Source organism: Sapajus apella, unplaced genomic scaffold (assembly GCF_009761245.1).
Source record: "Sapajus apella isolate SASKATOON/1434 unplaced genomic scaffold, GSC_monkey_1.0 scaffold55, whole genome shotgun sequence".
NCBI lineage: Eukaryota > Metazoa > Chordata > Mammalia > Primates > Cebidae > Sapajus > Sapajus apella.
Genome location: NW_022436995.1, coordinates 6,823,465 through 6,848,821, shown reverse-complemented (window position 1 = coordinate 6,848,821; position 25,357 = coordinate 6,823,465). Strand labels below are relative to the sequence as shown.

The 25,357-nt window shown below is 37.9% G+C and overlaps 1 protein-coding gene across 1 annotated transcript in view; it reads left to right on the top strand.

The window, feature by feature from the left end:
* The window catches only part of SAV1 (salvador family WW domain containing protein 1), a 33,697-nt gene that overhangs the window by 673 nt on the left and 7,667 nt on the right, over positions 1–25,357 (top strand). Inside the window, exons 2-3 of the mRNA XM_032244559.1 lie at positions 2,662–3,105; positions 23,745–24,015. Of these exons, the coding sequence (XP_032100450.1) occupies positions 2,662–3,105; positions 23,745–24,015 (715 nt within the window). The remainder of the gene's footprint in view (positions 1–2,661; positions 3,106–23,744; positions 24,016–25,357) is intronic.

Here is a 25,357-nt window from a genome sequence, read left to right as displayed (position 1 = left end):
CTGGGCGCGCCCACACCTGGCCCGGGCGGCCGCGGGCTGCGGAGACCTGGGCGGGGGCGCCAGCGGCTCCCCAGGGCTTCTCCTTCTTCCCTGGTCGCTGTGAAATACTGGTTTTGAGATTTTCTTGTGCCTAACGTGGTATTCGTTGATTGAAAGACTATAACGAGTAAGAAACTTGGGTTAGTTCCCCCCTCCCAACCCAGCCAAATAGGCACCCCCTAAAAATAAATACTGCCCCGCCCCGCCTGGCAGAGAGGGTTGTTGGTTTTGAGTCCTGGAAGAGAGACTAGGAAACACGTAAATTGCTTATCACCTAATGCTATAGGAGTAAAAGTGATGAGACAGGGACACCTTTTTCCTCTTCTGGATGCGTGGTGATGTGCCTTATGTTTGCAAACATTGCGGGTATCTCTTGACCGTGCTGCAAGTTGTGCGAATTCTGGGGCAGAATTCCTTAGTCCTGCTGCCGGATGCAGAGTTGACAAGGTGAAAAGCACACCGTCGCTCTTGGAGCCGCCACCCAAAGGCTCACCACTCTTACATCCCACAGCAGAGACCCCAAAACCTTTCTATTTGGCTATATTCGTGAGATTCCAAAAAGGTAACTCAAAGTGATTTCTATCATTAGAGAATCTCTCCACCCGAAAAGTTTTTGTAATGGGGTGTATCCCACCCCCCCCCCCCACCTCCTCTCCCCCGCTGCTTTTCTTAAGTATTTGATTTTTTGAGTTGAGTCTCTTGAATTTTTAATTCTTGTGTGTTCACGACATTTGTGAGGCAAAGAGCTGGTATTTTGCTGCTCACACAGTGTCCCGGGCCCTTTGCGTAAGTTTCCTTCTTGGAAGCTGGTGGTAACCTTGTGACTTAAGCGTTACCTCAAATTGTAATTGGGAAGCTGGATTTCTAGTATTTTCCCAAGATCACACAGTTGGAGAGTATGCTTTTCCATTATAACACATTGTCAGCCTTCCAGGTATATTGTAGTACTTGCAATACTATCAACAAAATTTATGTCTGTTGAGTACACCAGTAACTTGAAACCTGATTTTTAAACTTTTTTTTTTTAACGACTTGGCTTTCAGTTACACATGAGGTTAGCTTTTTCGGTGTTTTTAAGCCATAGCTTGCTGGTTTGCTACAAATAAAGTTTATCAAACATTACTTGAAATCATTAATAGTTTTGTTGTTACATGAGCTGTTGAGCCTTGTTTATTCGGATAATTTGCTTCTGTCCAGTGTTAGTTTCTGAAGCTTATTAATATGAATGTCTCCAGTGTTGTTTAGTTAATGAATAGTAAGGGTGTCTCCATTTTCAGATTTTTTCTTGTTTTAAAGGTATTTGCTTTCTCACTAGGAATATTTTACGCTGTTTTCAAGTTTCGTATTTAAAAGTACTATGTCCTGGCCCGGCGCGGTGGCTTACGCCTGTAATCCCAGCACTTTGGGAGGCCGAGATTGTCGGATCACGAGGTCAGGAGGTCGAGGTCATCCTGGCCAACATGGTGAAACCCCGTCTCTACTAAAAATACAAAAAATAGCTAGGCATAGTGGCGCGTGCCTGTAATCCCTGCTACTCTGGAGGCTGAGGCAGGAGAATTGCTTGAACCAGGGAGTCAGAGGTTGCAGTGAGGCAAGATAGCGCCACTGCACTCCAGCTTGGCGACAGAGTGAGACTCTGTCTCAAAAATAAAAATAAAAGTACTATATCCTAAAAGCCATTGTTCTACCATCATCTGCTATTTTGAATTATAATTACATAGTTTCCGGCTTGGTGTTTTTGAGCCGATTCAGCATTTTTGTGCCTCTTTGAAATGAGAGCTTTTTATTTTCAATTTCTACCTGAATTTGTAGCTTTCTAGCTTTTGATTACCCTCCTGGTGCTAGGTAATTCCAAGAGAAGAAAGAGCTACTGATTTTTTTTCTTTTTTTTGAGACAGAGTTTCACTTTGTCGCCCAGGCTGGAGTGCAGTGTCACAACCTCGGCCCACTGCAATCTCTGCCTCCCAGGTTCAAGCAATTCTCCTGCCTAAGCCTCCTGAGTAGCTAAGACTACAGGCCCGCGCCACCACACCGAGCTAATTTTTGTATTTTTAGTAGAGACGGGGGGTTTCACCATTTTGGCCAGGATGGTCTCGGATCTCTTGATCTCGTAACCCGCCTGCCTCGGCCTCCCAACGCACTGGGATTACAGCGTGAGCCATCACTCCCGGCCAAAATTGTGTTTCCTTGTTGTTTTTTTGTTTTGTTTTGTTTTGTTTGAAACGGAGTCTTGCGCTGTCGCCCAGGCTGCAGTGCAGTGGCGCAATCTCGGTTCACTGCAGTCTCCACCTCCTGGGTTCAAGCAGTTCTCCTGCCTCAGCCTCCTGAGTAGCTGGGACTACAGGCCTGCGCCACCACGCCCAGCTATGTTTTTTGTATTTTTAGTAGAGACGGGTTTTCACCATATTGGCTAGGATGGTCTCAATCTCCTGACCTTGTGATCCACCCGCCTTGGCCTCCCAAAGTGCTGGGGTTACAGGTGTGAGCCATGGTGCCCGGCCCAAAATTGTGTTTTCTTAAGTTTACTGACATTTTGATTTTGGGGTTTTAGACACGAACAACTTTTGAAAACTGCTTTTGTTACTTATTAAAAGGGTAATTATATCCTTTGTTTCATTGTAGATCTTATGCCTTCATTCATCCGGCATGGTCCAACAATTCCCAGACGAACTGATATCTGTCTTCCAGATTCAAGTCCTAATGCTTTTTCAGCTTCTGGAGATGGGGTAGTTTCAAGAAACCAGAGTTTCCTTAGAAGTCCAATTCAAAGAACACCTCATGAAATAATGAGAAGAGAAAGCAACAGATTATCTGCACCTTCTTATCTTGCCAGAAGCCTAGCAGATGTTCCTAGAGAGTATGGCTCTTCTCAGTCATTTGTAACGGAAGTTAATTTTGCTGTTGAAAATGGAGACTCTGGTTCCCGATATTATTATTCAGACAATTTTTTTGATGGTCAGAGAAAGCGGCCACTTGGAGATCGTACACATGAAGAATACAGATATTATGAATACAACCATGATCTCTTCCAAAGAATGCCTCAGAATCAGGGGAGGCATGCTTCAGGTAGCTTAACATATAAAATAGTAGTTTATTGACATGTCAATTGAAAAGATGTTCTTTTCTAGATTTTCTTGGGACGCAAACAAATACTCCTAGCAAAATACTTTTCTACTTTGCTAGTCTTGCTTAAGCGTGTGTGCAAATAGTTGGTAATCTACACTGAATGAAAGAGTTCTTGTGTTCATTTATTTTATTAACTTACATTGTATAAACCTGGTACTTATCTCAAGGCTGTCTAGACTCTTAATGCTGTGACTCTTGAAAACCTGAAGAATTTAATGTCTCCAGTTGGGTTGAATTTATGTTCAGATTTGGTAGAATAATGGGAAGGGTACATCTTTAGAGCCCCTGGACTTAAACTTGGGAAAGGAAAGAATAGGAAGAATTGGGCATGCTCAGTGATACGGTGAGCAAGTACATTACTTCGCTAGATCCTGCACTTTTTCTTTGAACAAAGCTGATTTAGTAGTTCAAGAATTCTTTCCTGAGTTGATCAGAAAGACTTACTGTCATACAGTTGTGTGTTGAGCATGTCTTTTTGTTGTTCTTTTTGTAACAGGCAAAAAATATTACCATATAATTAAGGAAAGTAAGGTATTTTTTATATCTTCTGACTTGGAGATACTTCTGAAAGAAGCAGAAGAGATTGGAGAAATGTATAGTTCTACTTTATTCCTAAAATCCTGGTTTCAGTAGATAAAATGAAGCAAGAAGAAAATTAAACTTTCCTGTCTGATTATTTTTTTCTACCAAGTAATAGACTTTAAATTTTGGCAGCATAAAAATAAAATGTGAGACAGATTTACTTTTTGGCCCACATAACTTCAAATAAGGTGACTTAAAATATGTTTTGGAGCATTAGTATTTTGACTGTAGAAAAATTTATTCATTTAGTATTAATTGTTTATGTGTCTAGCGTTTTCCTTGGGCCTGTTGGTCTCTGCTTTCTGGTACCTTATTTGTCTGGTACCTTCTTTGGGGAAACAAAACCAATCTATACTCAGTGGTCACAGAGCAATTGTTATACTTTGTGATATTAACTGTAAGTGCAAAAGGGAGTCAGAAGAGCTATTAGTATAGGCTGGAATACTTAAAGAGATGATTCATGGAAGAGGTTGGACTTGGACTGGGCCTCAAGCTTGGCCTTTAGATGAACAGGGGCCAGAAAAAGGACATTTTATGTGGAAAATTGGGAATAACACAATGAAAACAGAGTAGGCCTGGTGTAAATCTAAAGAACAGTGTAGCGCTGCCTGGTTTGAAGAAATAGATGTAACATGGAATGGAGATTTGTGGTTCAACAATAGGCTTATAGATTTGAGTCAAGTGGAAGTTACTGCACATTTCAAAAAGACAAATGATTCTATGAAAGCAGTGTTTAAAGATTAGTTTTGTGCTAGAATTAAGGGTAGATTCCTAGAGAAAGAGGATTGCAGGTACCAGTGGGTACCAGTGGTCATAGGAAAGGCAAATCTAGGACGCTTTTGAAGGAAAAATGAGAATTAGAGTTTAGGAGAAAGCAAATCACTGAAGTTTTAAATAATGTGGAATAGTTGGTAAGAACAACTTATTTTATGAAAGCTGACATCAGAGTCTCACTGGAACATTAAGAGCTGAGGTTTTCTAGGCATGTAGAAGTGCAGTAAGGGCCATGGATGAGTACCTTTTAGTTTTTAAATAATTAGGTTAAAGGATTAAGACTACTGCATGCTTGAGTGTTTATTTTGGTTGTTTCTGATATGCACTTCTGAACCTCAGGAATAATTTGTTATCTAACTAAAATAGTTTTAAAAATAAAGCTCATTTATATTTTCTTCTAGAATAATAACTGCTTATTATAGGAAATCTGCAAAATGCAGAAAAGTAAAGGCAGAGTACCCATCCGCTAGAGATCTTAGTATATTTTTTTCTTCACTTTTTTCATGCCAAATTCTTTTTTTACATTGATGTGATTATATAATATTTTGTATAGTTTTCTGTTCTTGCCTTTTACTTGAATGATTTTCTTCATTGTATACTTTTTATGAGTAGTTTTAATGACAGCATAATCTTCCATTTGGTGCATATTCAGTGGTTAATGAAGGCTTGACCTGTACTTCAGAAATTTGGAAAGGGGAAGAAGTGGATCATGCCCAGATTAATGGGACTTGGCCGCTAATGGCGTTTGAAGGACAAAGGAGAGAGGAGTCAGATAGGATTAGCATAGCCACATGACTGCCTAACAGATGCTCACAAAAATAAATGGCTGAATGAGTGAATGAACCCGGAGGTTTTAAATCTGGAGACTTAAGAGTTTTTGGTAGCTGAGGGGCAGCAGAAATAGCTGTGTTTACTGTTGCTATAGAATATGTGTTACTCTTTGCATTCACCTTTCCCATCTATATTGCAGACATCACTGAAAGCTTGTAATACTTTTCTGCCTGAGCTTTAAGTATGTAAATACGAAGAATTAATAATAATACGTTAAACTTTTATTTTCAAAATCTAATTTTCAAAATATAGTCGAGGAAATACTATAAGAACTAAATCTCTACTGATCCTTTCTTAGGAGCAATTTGACATAATTTTTATAAGTTTAAAAACAGATTTTAAAACAACTTTCCAGTCACAACTTTACAATAAAGTAAAAATTATAGGTTTTCAAATTCGTCATTTAAAAAAAGTTAGATTTCAAAACACTGATGAAAGAAATTGAAGAGCACAAAAACAAATGGAAAGACATCCCATGCTTGTGGATCAGAAAAATTAACATCATTAAAATGACAATATTGCCCAAAGTAATCTACATATTCCGTACAATTCCTATTAAAATAACAGTCATTTTTCTTTTTTCTTTTTTTTTTTTTTTAGACAGAGTCTTGCTTTGTTGCCCAGGCTAGAGTGCAGTGGCGCAATCTCGGCTCACTGCAACCTCTGCCTCCCGGGTTCAAGCGATTCTCCTGCCTCAGCCTCCTGAGTAGCTGGGATTACAGGCACCTGCTACCGCGCTCGGCTAATTTTTGTATTTTTAGTAGAGACAGGGTTTCACCATCTTGACCAGGCTGGTCTTGAACTCTTGACCTTGTGATCCACCCGCCTCGGCTTCCCAAAATGCTGAGATTACAGGCGTGAGCCACCACACCCGGCCTAAAATAACCGTCATTTTTCAAGGAAATAAAACAATCCTAAATTTTCTACAGAACCAACAAGGAGCCCAAATAGCCAAAGTAATCCTGAGCAAACAGAAAAAGCTAGAAGCATCACACTGCCTGTCTTCAAAGGCTGTTGTAACCAAAATAGCATGGTATTGATATAGAAAGAGGCACATAGACCCATGGAACAAAACAGATAACGCAGAAATAAATTCACATATTTGCAGCCAACTGATATTTTTGCAAAAGCAACAAGAACGTACACTGGGAAAAGGACACCCTTTTCAATAAACGATGCTGGAAAAATTGGATCTCCATATGCAGAAGAATGAAACCTGACTCTTGGTCTCTTACCATATGCAAAATTCAACTGAAGGTGGATTAAAGACTTAAGACCTGAAATTATAAAACTACTAGAAGAAAATGTAGGGGAAACACTTGAGGATATCGGTCTAACAGATTTTATGGCTAAGACCTCAAAAACACAGGCAACAAAAACAAGAAATAGACAAATGGGACTATATTAAAAGAAATAGACAAATGAGACTAGATTAAAAGGCTTCTGCATAGTGAAGGAAACAACAGAATGAAGAGGCAGCCTATTGGGTAGGAGAAAATGTTTGCGAAAGATGCATCCAGCGAGGGACTAGTATCCAGAATATGCAAGGAAGCCAACAGTAAGAAAAACAATTCCATTAAAAAGTGGGCAAAGGATGTGAATAGACATTTCTCAAAAGAAGACATAAAAATGGCCAACAGGTATGCAAAAAAATGTGCAACATCACTAATTATCAGGGAAATGTAAGTCAGAACCACAGCGAGATATCTTACCCAAGTTAGCATGGCTATTAATAAAAAGACAAAAAATATACTACTGGTGAGAGTGTGAAGAAAAGGCAACTGTTGTAGACTGTTTGGTGGGAATGTTATAATAATTAGTACAGGCACTATGGAAAACAGTTTGGAAATTTCTCAGAAAACTAAAAACAGAATTACCATATGATCCCGCAGTCCCTGGGTCTCTAAAGGAAAATAAATCAGTGTATCAGAGGAATACCTGCACTCCCATGTATATCATGTCATTTGCAGCAACTTGGATGGAACTGGTGGTTCCCATGTTAAGGGAAATCAGGCACAGAAAGACAAGTGTGTTGTGTTCTTACCCATGTGGGAGCGAAACACATTGATTTCATGGAGGTAGAAAGTAGAATAATAGCAGAGGCTGGGAAGGATGGGAGGGGAGATAAAGAGAGGTAGATTAATGGGTGCAAACATACAGTTAGATGGAATAAATTCTAAGTTTTGATATCGGAGTAGGGTGACTACAGTTAATTTTGAAATAGCTAGAATCTGAGAGGACTTGAAATGTTACCAACACATAGAAATGACAAATACTCAAGGTGATGGATACTCTACCCTGATTTGATCATTACATACTTTGTACATGTAACAAAATATCACATGTACCTCATAAATATATGCAAATATTATGTATCCAAAAAATGCTATAAAACAGTGTTACCACCTGACTGGGCTCTTGTCTGCTATCCAAGTAGAGCTGAACACTGAGACAGCAGATAGTATAAAGAAGAAGGAGTTTATTGCAAGGCAGCTGAGTAAGGAAGATGGGAAATGTTTCTCAGAGACGTCACCGCAAGACTTTAGAAGCCAGGGTTTTTAAAAGATGATTTGGCAGACGGGGGGCAAGCGGATGGGTGCTGCTGATTGGTCTGGGATGAAATCCTAGGGTTGTCAAAGCTGTCTTCATGCACTGAATCAGTTCCTGGGAAAGGGGGGAGTCACAAAACCAAGTCAGTTCCTTGGTTGGGTTCACAGAACACTGGTCCAGTTGGTGTCAGTTGGTCCACTTGTAAGCAAAGTCTGAAAAATATCTCAAAGATCAGTCTTAGGTTTTACAATAGTGTTTGTGACTGCCAGTTACTATGGAAAGAAAGCTGGGAAAATATGGCAGGTTACTGTTTAATTAAACCTATAGTTTGGTAGAAAAGTTTGCAGGAGGTGAGATCAACAGTGACCAAAGTGGCCTGGCCTCTTCTTTGGCCAGTCCAACTTCTGGAAACCATTCAAGGGGGTCTTTGTGATCTAGGATCATTGTTCTTTTGTTCTTTTTTATTTTTTTGAGACAGAATCTTGCCCTGTTGCCCAGGCTATATTGCAGTAGCAGGATCACAGCTCACTGCAGCCTCAACCTCCTGGGCTCAAGCGATCCTCCCACCTCAGCCTCCTGAGTAGCGTGCACCACCACACCTGGCTGAATTTTTGTATTTTTAGTAGAAATTGAGTTTAACCATGTTGCCCAGGCTGGTCAAACTCCCAAGCTCAAGCAGTCTGCCTGCTTTGGCCTCCAAAAGAGCTGGGATTACAGGCATGTGCCACAGTACCCAGTCTGGATCATTGTTCTTTAAAAAGAAATAAGTTCATTAATCTTATGGGCAGCCTGCCCAGGGGCTACCACAGAAAGATAATTACTAGTAACTGTCATTTGTTGAAATGACTGTTTGCAAGCAATCATGCATGGAGGAGGGAAAAGAGAGAAGGAAAATATTTTACCAAAATTCAGGCCCCTACTGTAATTTTAATCTTGAGGGTGTTTTAAATTTTATGAGGGAGGTTACAGCAGGGGTCAGCAAGCTACACCCATGGGCCAAATAGACTTGCCTCCTGCTTTTGTAAAGTTTTATTGGAACATACATATGTAAAAATAAGATTTGATTTCATGGAATAGCCAAGACCTTGTTTTAATGAGACAGTAGACTTCTGTGTTCTAAGTCTCACCCAGGGCTCTTTAATATCAGATTGTGTTAGGCTTAAAGAAGGTTGCAAGTAGTTGAAGAATCTTTCTGGCAATAAGGTATCTTCCCCCAACCAAAAAAAAAAAAGTTCTTTATAGCAGTTTATACATTGCTTGACAGACTTGATTTGATAACATTAATTTATCAGGGCAATACAGATTTAATGTTTTACTGTCTAGAAAAAAATAGTACTCTTTTTGAAGGAATCTCTTAAGTTGCAGGGAAAGATTAATAACCAATTACATGCCAAACAGAAAAGCCTATTAGTAACTGCCTTTTCCAGAAGGGAAAAATCTGAATGTGAGACAGCAGCTACAAGTTTTTGAATTTACCTTGAGAAAAGTTGAAACACATTTTTAGGATTTATGCTGAATAGGGCTCAAGGAATTTGAATAGAAAGGAGAAAGTTTGTAGGAGGGTAGGGATGTCCTATAGACAGATTTATTTTCACAGTCAATTTTGATTGTCGTAAGCATAAAAAGGTTGGAAAATTTGTTTTGCAGTGACTTAATGGCAGAAGTAATTTCTGCCAATTAGTTATTAGATTTTCAGGAAACACCTTATATCAATGGTTAAATTTGTTTTATTGTATTTAGTAGAAGCACAAAAACAAGTTGTATAATGTCAAAGTTTTAGAGCCTAGAAAGTTCTACGTTTAGCTGTAGAACTTTCAGATTAGAAAATAATGTTCTTGGCCACATACCAGTCACGCACTTACTGTATGTGTCAAAGGAAGGAATCCTGCTGTTAACAGGAAGTCTTTAGTTGAAATACTAAAGGCAGATTGAATTCCTTTGTTTTGCATTTAAATTGTAGTTCTGTGAAGTTTTAAGTAACAAACTTTTGAAAACATTTTTACACATTTAAAGATGATTAAAGTAATCAGGATACAAAAATCAAACTGAAAAGTATGGGCTTTACCCAAAAATACTGGATTTGCAATTATTCTGGTAATGTGTAAATATTTGTGCAACCAGAATCTTTTTTGGCGAGGCGGTGTTGCTAATCTTTAGAGACACCACCTTGTTTGTAATTATTTTGCAGAGAAAGAAAGCAGATGGTTGGGCTTAATACTTAGATCTCTTTACCAACATCTTGATGATGTGCAGTATCCATTACTATGGACCCTGTGGAACTTTATTAGAGCTCTAGATCCATTTTATTGTCTGTAGCCACTACAATATTTGGAAACCAGCCTATTTGAGTTTTATCCATAATGGTAGATCTCATAAATATGTCTGGTTGTCTGAGATTAAATTTTTTGGCACATCTACTGAAAGCGTGATAGAGAAAATAATACTTTATCTGTGTCTTTGACTAAGTCATATGTTTACTGTATGAATGTTTTACTTAATAGAAGGTGTTTGTGCAGTTAATTCTTGCAAATAGAATCTGTTTTGAGGATTAATTATGAATGCAGTTTGTTACTTTCAAGGACTAATTGAAATTATGGAAAGCTAATTTTGTTCTTGTCACTCAGAAACCAAAGTTCTCATTTTTTCCCACTAATTTGGTTCCTAATTGGTGGCTTGCTTTTTCTTTTACTAGTGGAAGTCATATTTTTCTTTAAAGAATAAATAACAGTTGATTTTTTGTTGCTAAGATTACATGGTTAGTAGTAGGTTTGTCATTTGACCTTATACCACTTGTGTGACCACTGGTAAAATAATTCACTTGAACCTTTTTTCTCATCTGTAAATTGGTGATAATAGTACTACCTCCCAGAGCAGTTTTGACTATGAAATAGGTAAAGGGCTGGGGATAGAATGCACATCCATAACTGTTTGCACATTTCCTTTGTAAAAGTGAGTGTTTTGTGTTCTTTTGTACTTTTCCCACTTACTTGATATATTGATTTTTGAAGTTTTCAGGTTTCTGGCTGAACTCAGACTGGAGGAATGATGTATTAGAGCTTGACATAACTAACTAACTTACCTACTTATTTCCTTATTTACTTATTCATTTTAAATAGAGTTGCCTTTGTTGCCCAGGGTGGAGTGCAATGGCACAATCTCTGCTCACTGCAACCTCTGTCTCCCGGGTTCAAGCTATTCTCCTGCCTCAGCCTCCCAAGTAGTTGGGATTACAGGCATGCACCACCACACCTGGCTAATTTTTTTTTTTTTTTTTTTTTGTATTTAGTAGAGATGGGGTTTCATCATGTTGGTCAGGCTGCTCTTGAACTCCTGACCTCAGGTGATCCACCCACCTCACCTTCCAAAGTGCTGGGATTACAGGTATGTGCCACTGGGCCCAGCCCAGCTTTTTTATTTTTATGTTTTTCTTTTTTTAATCTGCTACATCTGTTTTATTACTCTTAATGCTTTATGCTTTAGACCAGTAGTTTGCATTATTTTGTACTGTACATTTATCTCAAATTTTACAAAATTATCCCAAATCATAATTTGAAAAAAAAAATTGGGCTTTCAGAAAATACAGCTGGTTTATGTTTTGAAATTATTAACAGATACCTCTCAAAAGTTTAAGAATCATGCCTTTTAGAGGGCATTTGGATTTTATTTATTTATTTATTTATTTATTTAATTTTGCAGGATAGCCTGTCATTCTGTTGCCCAGGCTGGAGTACAGTGGGTAATCTCTATTCACTGCATCCTCTGCCTTCTGGATTCAAGCGATTGTCCTGCCTCAGCCTCCCGACTTGCTGGGACTGCAGGCACGTGCCACCAGGGCATTGGGGTTTTATCATAGTGTTGGTAAAGCTGATGCGCCTATTTGCAACTTTGGGTACTTATGGCTCCCTTATCAAATTGTCAGGTTTTAAAAATAAGAGTTTTTACAGAGAGGTCTTTGAACTTCCTCTAATATGAATTGCAAATTTATACTTCTAATACGGTTTTTGGTGCCTAATGTTGTTTAAATGTAAAAATACATGTGGTTCTAGATTTAGGCAAGTTCAGTACATATATGGAAATATGGGTTTTCTAAATAGATGAAATTGCCACAAACTTTAATGCTCTCTAAACCTGTAGAGTTTTTGATTGCTATAAAAGCTTTTATTTTTAGTCTGGGTGTTGTGGCTCACACCTGTAATCCTAGCACTTTGGGAGGCCAAGGCGGGCGGATCACCTGAGGTCAAGAGTTCAATACCAGCCTCACTAACATGGTAAAACCCCGTCTCTACTAAAAATACAAAAATTAGCCAGGCATGATGGCACACACCTGTAATCCTAGCTATTCGGGAGGCAGAGGCAGGAGAATCGCTTGAACCTAGGAGGTGGAGATTGTAGTGAGCCAAGATTGTACCACTGTACTCTAGCCTGGCTGACAAAGCTATACTCCATCTAAAAAAAAAAAAAAAAAGAAAAGCTTTCATTTTTAATAATGCTGTATTTTGAAACTTATTTCTATTAGATGTCTCCTGAGGGTACCTCTGTTAGCCAAAATATTATGGCTTTTATAAATAACTCAATATAAATACACTGAATTGACTGTACATTAAAAAATTGTGCCGGGCGCGGTGGCTCAAGCCTGTAATCCCAGCACTTTGGGAGGCCGAGGCGGGTGGATCACGAGGTCAAGAGATCGAGACCATCCTGGTCAACATGGTGAAACCCCGTCTCTACTAAAAATACAAAACATTAGCTGGGCATGGTGGCACGTGCCTGTAATCCCAGCTACTCAGGAGGCTGAGGCAGGAGAATTGCCTGAACCCAGGAGGCGGAGGTTGCGGTGAGCCGAGATCGCGCCATTGCACTCCAGCCTGGGTAACAAGAGCGAAACTCCGTCTCAAAAAAAAAACAAAAAAACAAACAAACAAAAATTGTTACATTGCTATTCTTCATTTTGACTGTAGAGCATTTTTAAAATAATGAACATATCAGAGTATAAAGTAATCGTGTGTTTCTACCTGTGATCTTAAAGTCATTTGCTGTGTACATGTGTTTCATACATTGGCTTCTTTTTGTTTAAATATTTTTAAGTACTGAAGTTGCTTAAGCCATACATATTAAACCTTCAATTTGAGTTTAATAGAAGCTTAGGTCAGTTCCGCCAAAAGCCTTGTTTTGTTCTGTTCTATTGTAACTATCTTTTAAAAAATTATATATTAGTTTTCTTTTGTATTTTTTGTATTTTTAGTAGAGATTGAGTTTAACCATATTGCCCAGGCTGGTCAAACTCCCAAGCTCAAGCCATCCGCCCGCCTTGGCCTCCAAAAGAGCTGGGATTACAGGCATGTGCCACAGCACCCAGTCTGGATCATTGTCACCAAAAGCCTTGTTAGTTTTGTTCTGTTCTATTGTCACTATCTTTTTAAAAATTATATGTTAGCTTTCTTTTCAAAGGATACTGAACAAGGGTGATCTTTAGTCTGTTTTTGTTCTTGCATCCTTTTTGCCAGAATACTTCATAGATAATGTTGTATACATTCTATTGCATAAGTTCTAGTGACATATAATGACTGATAGGTCTTTCTGTGATGTTAAGATGCAGTCATGGGTACAGATGTCAGCTTGATTCATCCATCATGAAGTTCTTCATAAGCCTTTCACCTATTACTGGTTTTTGGCAGCCAGCCATTAATGATCATTGGCTAGCACTATTACCGGAACATCTCATTTTATTTGCTTTGCTCTATTGTGTTTCCCAGATACTGTTTTTTTTTTTTTTACAAATTGAAGGTTCGTGGCAGTCCCGTGTTAAGCAAGTCTGTTGCTGTCATTTTTCCGACAGCACGTGCTCATTTCATGTCTTTGTGTCATATCTTGATAATTCTCGCAATATTTCAGACTTTTTTCATTTTTGCCTGTTATGGTGATCTGTGATCAGTGATTGCTGATATTACTATTGTAATTGTTTTGGGGCACCACAAGGAATTGCACTCATATGTGAAACTAAACTAAAATAAGAAGTGGAGCCTGATAATGTGACTGAATTGCTGCTGTCTCATGATAAAACTTGAGCAGATGAGGAGTTGCTTCTTATGGATGAGCAAAGAAACTGGCTTCTTGAAATAGAATATACTCATGGTGAAGAAGCTGTAAATATTGTTGAAATGACTAATTTAGGATATTAAATTTAGTTGATAAAAGTAACAGAGGAATTTGAGAGGATTGGTGCCAGTTTGAAAGAAATGCTACTGTGGGTAAAATGCTATCAAATAGCATCATATGCTACTGAAAAATCTTTCATGAAAGCAAAAGTCCATTGATGTAGCAAACTTCATTATTGTCTTACTTTAAGAAATTGCCACAGCTACCCCAGCCTTCAAACACCACCACCCTGCAGTCAGCAGCCATCAATATGGAGACAGCACCCTCCACCAGCAACAAGATGCTGTGAACTGACTAAAGGCTCAGATAATCGTCAGCATTTTTTTTTAGCAGTGAATTATTTTTTTATTAAGATCTGTACTTTTTAAAAAAGATATAATGCTATTGTACAATTAATAGAGTACAGTATATTGTAAAGGTATCATATTGGGAAACAACAAAATTCATATAACTCATTTTATTGCAATATTCACTTTATTGCAGCGATCTGGAACTAAACCTGAAATATCTCCAAAGTATGTTTGTATTCCATTAAGTGTTGCAAATTGTGATACTTGAATTCTGTCATTTCTTCTGTATTTATTAGTTGGGATATTATAATTAAGGACTTTATCAATGATTTGGTTGCTGTTCATATAGGAAAGATGAGTTAAATACTATATCTTTTCCTTTGTTTGATGTTTGAGAATAAAAATTGATACCCTAGCTGCCTATGAAAGTAACCATGAACTCATGGATTTTTTTTTTTTTTAACTCCAAGCTTTATTTGGATTTTATCAGTTTTATTTTTTTTAAATTAATGTTCATTTTCTGTTCTAGGATTCATTCCAGATTGTACTGCATTGCACTTAATTATATGTTTTCAGTCTTCTTTAACCAATGCTAGTTTCTCAGTTTTTTGTTTTTTATGACCCTGACAGTTTTGAGGAGTACAAAATGTTTTGTAGATTATACCTCAATTTTGTTTTTGTTTTTTTTTCTTCAATTTTTTTTTTTTTTTTTTTTTTTGAGATAGAGTCTTGCTCTGTCACCTAGGCTGCAGGGCAGTGGCGCTGTCTTGGCTCACTGCAACCTCTGCCACCCAAGTTCAGGCAATTCTCCTGCCTCAGCCTCCTGAGTTGCTGGAATCACAGGTGCCTGCCACCACACCCAGCTAATTTTTGTATATTTTAGTAGAGATGAGGTTTCGCTATGTTGGCCAGGCTGGCCTCAAACTGCCGACGTCAGGTGATCCACCCACCTCGGCCTCTCAAAGTGCTGGGATCACAGGCATAAGCCACCACGCCAGGCCTTTTTTTTTTTTTTTTTTCCATTTCAAAAAAAAGTTTTGATATTTTTCTCATGTTCCATTTTATCATGTATTTTCCCTGACCCAGAAGCCATTTCTTCAAGATGTACTGGTAGATTTTAAGATTTTTAAGAGTCATGTTTTAATTATTCGTGTGGTAATTCCTTTTGATGTTTACATTGTTCCTTCTTTGGTGGCAGGAGCCCCTTCAAGGTTGGTTCCTTTTTATTTCTCTTTGCATTCTAATGTGACTAGATGTTTCAGGCTCATATTGTGCATTTTCTGCTTCAGTGCTGGACTCAACCATTTATCTAAGGATCCCTGGTTCCTTTCGATGGAGTAGTGGTACTCAGGGATCGCACACCTTTACTCATTAATCTTTGGTGGGTTAATGCATGTAGACCTTTTTGATGGATATGTCTAGGTAATATGTTTTGCTGCTTTCTGGAAATAGAAATTCATTATGAGTTCATATTGTTTGCAGTTTAAGATTTACAAGTTTTTACTTTTTAAAAAAACGTTTAATTATAAAATACACTTAACAGTTTACCATCTTAACAATTGTTAAGTGTACAGTTTGGTGGCAGTAAGTACATTCACATTAAGCTACCTTCTTTTTGCCTTATATTCTTATTTTTTTTCTCATGCTGAAAATCTTGGTTCCTCTTGACAATTACATAACTATTCATTTGCTTTATCTATAGCATAACTAGCTTTAAAAATACTATCATTGACAATATGATTACTGAATAAAACAAGATTTCTTTATAGTTTTGTTTTTTTTTTTTTTTTAATTTGAGATGGAGTCTCACTGTGTTGCCCAGGCTGGAGTGCAGTGGCACAATCTCAGTTCACAGCAACCTCCGCCTCCCAGGTTCAAGCAATTCTCCTGCCTCAGCCTCCCACGTATCTAGCACTGCAGGCACGTGCCGCCATGCCCCACTAATGTTTTCTATTTTTAATAGAGACAGTGTTTCAGCACGTTAGCTAGGATGGTCTAGATCTCCTGACCTTGTGATCTGCCTGCCTCAGCCTCCCAAAGTGCTGAGATAACAGGCGTGAGCCAGCATACCCAGTCCATAGTTTGTTTTTTAAATTTAGGATATTTCCTGATCAGGAAGTACAATTTATTGTGTTGAAATTCTCTTTAGGCGGGACACAGGGGTGCATTCCTGTAATCCCAGCACACTGGGAGGCCATAATGGGAGGAATGCTTGAGTATAAGAGTTTTGAGAGCAGCCTGGGCAACATAGTGAGACCCTGTCTTTACAAAAAAAATTTTAAAAAGGATTAGCCAGGCTTGGTGGTGTGTGCCTGTAGTCCCACCTACTGAGGAGGCTGAAGTGGGAGAATTGCTTGAGCCCGTGAGGTTGAGCCTGCAGTGAGCCATCATTATGCCACTGTACTCCAGCCTGGGTGACAGAGTGAAACCCTGTCTCAAAAATAAATAAATAACAATAAATAATAAAATTCACTTTGAACAGTTTTTATGTAGTATGCTTTGGCTACTTGGTGCACACTTAGATTCGTTTGCTTCATTTTGTTTTTACATTTTAGGGATTGCTTTTTCTAAATTTTGATTTAATTTTGTTTGGAAGTTACACAGGATATTTAAAAGGTTGCAAAATCAAAACTATAAAACAGAGTACATTTAGAAAATTAGTTCTATCCCTGTCCTCTTCTACCCCATTTCCTTCTTCCCCCCTGTAAATACCAATTTCATTAATTTTTGTTATGTATTTCATTGCAACATTTTATGAAAATAGATGCAAATATACATAATATGTATTCATATTCTTCTCTTTCATTCATATATATGTAGTATTAGGTTTCTCTACCTGTAAAACACATTACTCCCAAACTCACTGGCATAAAACAATAAACATTGGTTATTTCAGTTCCTGTGGGTCAGGATTTTGGAAGTGGCTTAGCCAGATCATTCTGACTCAGAATCTCTCAGTTGCAGTCCACATATCAGCTGGGGCTGCAGTTATCTGAAGGTTTTGCCAGGGCTGAAATATCCATATTTCTTTTTTTTTTGCGGGGAGGCAGAGTGAGACAGAGTCTCTGTCACCCAGGCAGGAGTGCAACGGCACAATCTTGGCTCACTGCATCCTCTATCCTCCAGGTTCAAGTGTTCTCCTGCCTCAGCCTCCCAAGTAGCTGGGACTACAGGCATGTCCTGCCATGCCCAGCTAATATTTGTAATTTTAGTAGAGACAGGGTTTTGCCATGTTGGCCAGGCTGGTCTCAAACTCCTGACCTTAGGTGATCTACCCACCTTGGCCTCCCAAAGTGTTGGGATTACAGGTGTGAGCCCCTGCACCCAGCCGAAAGATCCACTTCTAAGTACAGTCACAAGGCTGTTAGCAGGAGACTTCAGTTCCTTGCTACATGGAGGCCACAATTCCTCACTACATGGGCTTCTCACGATAGGGTATCTGGTTTCCCCCAGAGTGAGTGATGAGAGAGCAAGTATGCTTGACTAGGACAGAAGCTGCACGGTCTTTTATATCCTAATCTCAGAAGTCACACCCCATCCTTTCTGCCATGAACTATTGGTCACACAGACAAGGGTGTGAATACCGGGAGGATGGGGATGATTGGGACCCAGGGCCACTTTATTGGCTGGCTGCTACATATGTATATATATATGGTTGTATACTATCCAGACTCTTTTTTTTTTTTTTTCTGAAATGAAGTTTCATTCTTGTTGCTCAGGCTGGAATACAAGGGTGCAATCTCGGCTCACTGCAGCCTCTACCTCCCAGGTTCAAGTGATTCTCTTGCCTCAACTTCCTGAGTAGCTGGGACTACAGGCATGTACCACCACACCTGGCTATTTTTTGTATTTTTAGTAGAGACGGGGTTTCTTCATGTTGGTCAGGCTGGTCTTGAACTCCCGACCTCAGGTTGTCTGCCCTCTTGGCCTCCCAAAGTGCTGGGATTACAGGCGTGAGCCACCGTACCTGGCCCTTGTTTTTTTTTTCACTTAATACATCCCAAATCTTACTCCAGGGCAATACATAGAAATCATCTTTATTCATGTTTACAGCTATATAGTACTCTGTTTTTTGTGTGTAATAGTTTATCATCCAGTTTGCTATTAGTGGACATTTGGTTGATTTCTAGCCTTTCGCTACTATAGATGTTGCTGCAGTGACTAGCCTTATGCATATGCGTTATATTTTGTATTTCAATACAGTTTCTTAAACCACCTGCCAGTAACCTGTATTTATCCATAAACTTACATATCCTTCTTTAGAATCTGGGTTTGAATTGATGCATTTACCTTAATTTTAAAGTTTCTTCTAAATTACCTTTTGTCACTGGGGCCTTTTTCATTTGCCTTTCCTTAAAGGTAAATATGATGTTTTCATTTTGCCTTAGTTTCCAGCCAGCTGTAATTTTAAAAGCTCTTCAAAGTTGGCTGGGAACTTTTGACTAATAGATGTTTTGCTCTGGCATGGTACTCCTTCACACTTCAGTGGTCACCCAGTCAGTCTTATTTTGACCATTCTGAGATATTCTAAGTTTGGCAGTTAGGGCCTTGGGTTGACTGACAGTCTTCTGTTAACACACTAACTTTTCATTTAAATGCTGTATCGTTGTACCATTAAGGGACAAGGATTCAAATTTATGGTAAAATTTTGTCTGGGGTGCAACCATTACAAATAATGAGGAGTACTAATAGTATGAACCAGGTACTGTCTTCCCAGGCCTGTGTTTGAACATGTAGCAGCAATGATAATACATCTGTATTTGCTGCCTAGTGTGGCTAACAAATTTATTCTCTTGATTGTAAAAAACATCATCATTTCAGAACTAGTAAAATGTGGGAGCGAAAGAGGCAAAATAAGTCCAAAAATCAAGGAAGGTACTTACACAGTTTCTGTCTCACTGATGTATGTGTCTCCTCCACAAGTACCACACACTGTATTATTACTGCAGCTTATTTATTGAACACACCCTATGTGCTTTACTCTGTAGACACTGTTCTAGAGTCTGGAGATAGCTCTGTGAATAAAACAAAAATTCCTGTCCTAAGAATCTTCCTTGTGGGATTCTTGTAGGATAATAAACACTAAAATTATATAATAAGCTAAAAGGCTAAAGTGCTTTTTTTAAAAAAAGTAAAATGGTAAGTAGAATCTCAGGAGATGTAGATTGCAATAGGAAGAATAAGCTTCATTGAGACATTTGAGAAGAGGCTGGAAGAGGGTGAGAGTGAGCCAAGAGGATCCGAAGGAAGAATGTTCTAGGGAGAATGAACAGCCAGTGCCTGTCATGTTTGAGAACAGCATCCAGGAGGTAAGTATAGCTGAAACAGAGTTAACTAGGAGTAAAAAAAAAATAGCAGCTTAAGGCTGGGCGTGGTGGCTCACGCCTGTAGCCCCAGCACTTCAGGAGGCCAAGGCGGGTGGATCACAAGGTCAAGAGATCAAGACCAGCCTGACCGATATGGTGAAACCCCATCTTTACTAAAAATACAAAAATTAGTTGGGCATGGCAGTGTGTGCTTGTAATCCCAGCTATTCAGGAGGCTGAGACAGGAGAACTGCTTGAACCTGGGAGGCAGAGGTTGCAGGGAGCCAAGATCGCACCACTGAACTCCAGCCTGGGTGACAGGGCAAGACTCTGTCTCAAAAAAAAAAAAGGCAGCTTAAGTCAGAGAAGAAATGGAGGTCTGATCATTATTAGGGCTTCATATTGGAAGTTACACAAGAGATAACTTTTATCAAGTCATGAGACATTAAAGATAACTTGTACCAAATATCAAGGAGAATAATTACTGAGCTCAGCCATATTGAACCAAATAAATACTTCTTGTTTTAAGCCACTGAGTTTCAGGGTGATTTGTTATACATATGCTATTGGTATTCTTGTGTGAGAATAAAATTATACAGCCAGATTATTCTTGTAAAAAATATAGTAAATTTAACTTTTTTTGAAGTTACACAGTTCCATGTAATAACATATAAATTCATGCAATGACTACATAATGAGAATATAGAACATTTCTATCACCCTCCAAAATTCCCTTATGTTGTCCTGTTATAGTCAACTCCTGTCTGTCACCCCCAGTTCCTAGCAATCACTGTTTTCTGTCCTAGTAGTTTTGCCTTTTCAAGAATCTCATAAAAATGGACTCGTACAATTTGTAGCCACTTGAGACTGACTGCTTTCCCTCAGCATGATACTTCTGAGATTCATCTTTGAGATTCTTGCATATATGGATAATTAGTTCCATTTTGTTCAGATTTCACTGTACAGTTGTACCACAGTTTCTTTATCCATTCTGTCAAAAGTCGTGTGTGTCGTTTCCACTTTGGGGCAAATATGAATACAGTCATTGTAAATATCCATGAGTAGGATTTTGTGTGAAGATGACTTCTCATTTCTCTAGGGTAAATACTTGGGAATGTGATTGCTGTAGCATATGAATAGCATATGTTTAACTTTATAAGAAATTGCTAAGCTGTTCTCCAGAGTGACTGTAGCATTTTGCATTTGCACCAGCAGTGTATGGGCATTCCAATTCTGTATCCGTATAAGAACTTGTATTGTCAGGTTTCGTTTGGGTTTTTTGGCTATTTTCATAGATGTGTATTGTCATTTCATTATGGTTTTAATTTACGTTTCTCTCACGGCTAATTGTGATCCTGAGCATTTTTTTCATGTGCTTTTTACCATCAACATGTTGTCTTTGGTGAAGTGCCTGTTAAAAATTCTTACCCATTTTTTTTTTTAACTGGGTTGTTTTCTTCTCTTTTTGCTTTTGTTTTGAGAGAAGGAGTTTCACTCTGTTGCACAGACGGGAGTGTAGTAGCTTTTCCAGGCGTGATGATAGTGCGCCACAGCCCTGAAGTCTTGGGCTCAAGTAACCTTCCTACCTCAGGTTCCTAAGTACGTTTAACTACAGGTTTATGTCAGTGTGCCAGGCTCAGGGTTGTTTTCTTAATGCTGAATTTTGAGAGTTCTTCATATATTCTAGGTCACAATTTTTTGGCTAATACATGATTTACAAATATTTTTCTCCCAGTTTACAGCTTGATTTTCTTTCTCTTAGTGTCTTTCACAAACATTTTTAATCTTGACAGAGTTCAATTTAAACAGTATTTTTTCTTTATGAGTTGAACTTTCAGTATCATGGTAAAAAAAAAAAAAAAACTCTTTAAGCTCAAAAAAATTTATTCTACTTTTTTCTTATAAAAGCTTTATAGTTTTACATTTAGATATATGATCCATTTCAAGTTAATTTGTGTAAAAGGTGGAGGTATAGGTTGTGATTAGGTTTTTCTGCATGTGGACGTCCAGTTGTTACCACGTCATTTGTTGGAAAAACTAACCTTCCCCCACTATTGCCCTTTCACCTTTATAAAAATCAATTGACCATGTCTGGGTGGGTGTGCTTCTGCATTCTGGTTCCATTTATCTATTTGTCTGTTCTTTTGACAATACCACAATGTCTTGATTACTGTAGCTTTATAGTAAACCTTAAAAATCAGGTATTGTGAGTCCTTCAACTTTATCCTTTTTTTAAAAAAATTGTTTTGGCTACTCTAGTTCTTTTGCTTTTCAGTATATATTTTAAAGTCTGTCTAACAACTGTCTGTATCAACAGAAACTTGGAATTGCTATTATTATTATTTTTTGAGACGGAGTTTTGCTGTGTCACTCAGGCTAGAGTGCAGTGGTCCAATCTCAGCTCACTGTAACCTCTGCCTCCCGAGTTCAAGCAGTTCTCCCACCTCAGGCTCCCGAGTAGCTGGGATAACAGGTGCCTGCCACTGTGCCCAGCTACTTTTTGTATTTTTAGTAGAGACAGGGTTCCACCATCTTGGCCATGCTGGTCTTGAACTCCTTACCTCGTGATCATCTGCCTTAGCCTTCCAAAGTGCTGGGATTACAGACATGAGCCACTGCGCCCGGCCAGTCCTTGGAATTTTTATTGGAATGACAGTAGTCTCCCTTTATCCATGGTTTGGCTTTCCACAGTTTCAGTTACCTCTGCAACTGCAGTCTGAAAATAGATGAATACAGTACAATAAGATATTTTAAGAGAGAGGGAGAGAGATCACATTCACCCAATTTTTATTATTTTATAATTTTTCAATTTTATTGCTGTTAATTTCTTACTGTGCCTAATTTATAAGTTAAACTTCATCATATATATATGTGTGTATAAGAAAAAAGATAGCATACACAGGGTTAGGTACTATCTGCAGTTTCAGGCATCTACTGGGGATCTTGGAATGGATCCCCCTGTGGATAAAGAGGGACTACTATACTTTAAACATAATAATCATTTCAGGAGAATTGACATCTTAACTTTATGTTGAATCTTCCAATCCATTAACATGGTAGGTTTTATATTTGTTTAATCAGTGTTTTGTAGTTTTTAGCATATGGATCCTGCACATGTTTGGTTAAATTTATATGTAAATATCTGACTTTTTGGAGCTATTAAAAATGGTATTATCTCAGTAACTTTTTCTTTCCAGTTGTTGCTAGTTAATATATAAATATTTCATTGATTTTTGTATGTTGACCTTACACCCTGCTATCTTAAACTTACTTAATAATTCTAGGGCACAGCCAGATTACTTTTAAGTATTTATAAACTGGGAATGGTTTTACAAGTTCATTTTTGCTTTTTTTTAGAATGAAATTCCAAATCTTGAATTGGAAAGTTTTCTTTTTCCCATTTTTCTTTCAGCTTTACTTACTTACGTAGCTTTACTTACTTACTTAAGTAGCTTTATTACTACAGGTTGATTATCCCTTATCCCAAAATGCTCAGGACCAGCAGTGTTTCAGATTTTGGATTTTTTAATTTTTATTTTGGAATATTTGTATATACATAATGAGATGTCTTGGGGAAGAGATCTCAAATCTGAACATGAAATTCATTTATGTTTCATATATACCTTTTATGCATAGCCTGAAGTTAATTTTATATAATATTTTAAATAATTTTGTGCGTAAAACAAAGTTTTGACCAAATTTTCACTGTGACTCATCACATAAGTTCAAGTGTGGAATTTTTCATTTGTGGCATCATGTCGGCTGTCGAAGTTTCGGATTGGAGCATTTCAAATTTCAGATTCTTGGATTAGGGATGCTCAACCTGTAGTTAAATGTTTGTATGGCCTGTTCATGGAAGCATCAGCCAAAAAACCCTCCACTAATTTCAAAGTCTAATTCCTCCCCCTTTGTATAATTAAATGATGGTAATACTGACTAGTTTTATGAAAACCATCATAATGAACATAATCATGAATTTAAACAGAGAATACAATCAGGATAGTTAATGTTGTGACCTTCCTAGATGGCACATTTTTTTGCATTGAATAATTGTTCTGTTTCTTCTCTATCATTTTCTTTTTCCCCATAGGTATTGGGAGAGTTGCTGCTACATCTTTAGGAAATTTGACTAACCATGGTTCTGAAGATTTACCCCTTCCTCCTGGCTGGTCTGTGGACTGGACAATGAGAGGGAGAAAATACTATATAGATCATAACACAAATACAACTCACTGGAGCCATCCTCTTGAGCGAGAAGGCCTTCCTCCGGGATGGGAGCGAGTTGAGTCATCAGAATTTGGAACCTATTATGTAGATCACACAAATAAGAAGGCTCAGTATAGGCATCCCTGTGCTCCTAGGTAGAGTATCAACTTTATTTTCAACTTTTTGTTTCAGGATTGTCTAATCTTAGATTTTGGACTCATATTTTTATCCAAGAGAAAAGTATTCTAAAGCTTGAGATTTGAAAGCCTTGTATTTCAAAATTTACCTTTTTTCTTTGGACTTACATTTAGTAATAAATGACTTTAATAAGTTAAAAATACTTTTTAACCTTAAAAATAGGATCATTGTTCTTATGATTGGATTCAGCTGTAATATACTAGAATGTTTTATTATAGGTATCCAGAAATTAAAATAATTAAAGCATCTGTCTTCTTACACTTAAATTTCTACAAATAATACAGACATACCTCCTAAGTCAGAATATACTATTGAATTGCTGTTTTTATTCAATTTTAGACATGGTTGTATGTTCTGTTTCTTGCTATTACTAGGCAAGAAAGTGAAAATTGGGACTGGACAGAACATTCCAGATTTGTTTAATAAATGTAGCCAGTAATTCTTTCTGCTATTTTGATTGATATTGGGCCCGTAGTCCTGCTTTGTTGCCAGGCTTTCAGCTCCGTGCTGCCTAATACTGTAGCCAGTTGTCACATGTGGCTGTTGAGCACTTGAATGTGATTAATAAAAATTGATATGTGCTGTAAGTGTAAATACACACTGGATTTCAAAGTACATAAAAGCTAGCATTAGTTTAGTAATAATGAAGTTGCAAATATTTCAAATTAACCACATTTGAGCTTCAAAAGCTGAGCCACCAGATTAAAAATGATTAAAACATCATCTCCATTTTGATAAATGTTGTTTAGTGTCATCTGACATAATACAGTTTTTTGGTTATAGTGGACATTTGTATTTTCTTAGATAAATACTAAACTATTTCATGCTAAAATAGTTATGAAAATACATTTTCGTATTATCACCTGGAAAACGATAAGCTTTGTTGTTATTGTGTTGCTTTAATTATTTTACATATTTGGATTAATTCAACTCTGAAAATCTGTTTTTTTCCATGATTCCATGTAGTGGTGCCCAGTCAATGTTTATTCAACTACTGAGGTTGTTGTCTTTGAAAGAATCAAACTTGTGGTTATGGTTTGTGGTCATCAGGTGGCAGAGATCATTGCGGTCCAAATAACCAGATTTGAAAGCTTACTTTTCTGTTCATCATTGACATGGTTTGGCTTGTGTCTCACCCAAAGCTCATCTGAAATTGTAATCCCTGTGTATTAAGGGAGGGATGTGGTGGGAGGTGAATGAATCATGGGGGTAGTTTCCCCCATGTTGATCTCCTGGTAGTGAATGAGTTCTCACGAGATCTGATGGTTTACAAACGTGGCAGTTCTCCTTTCTCTCTCT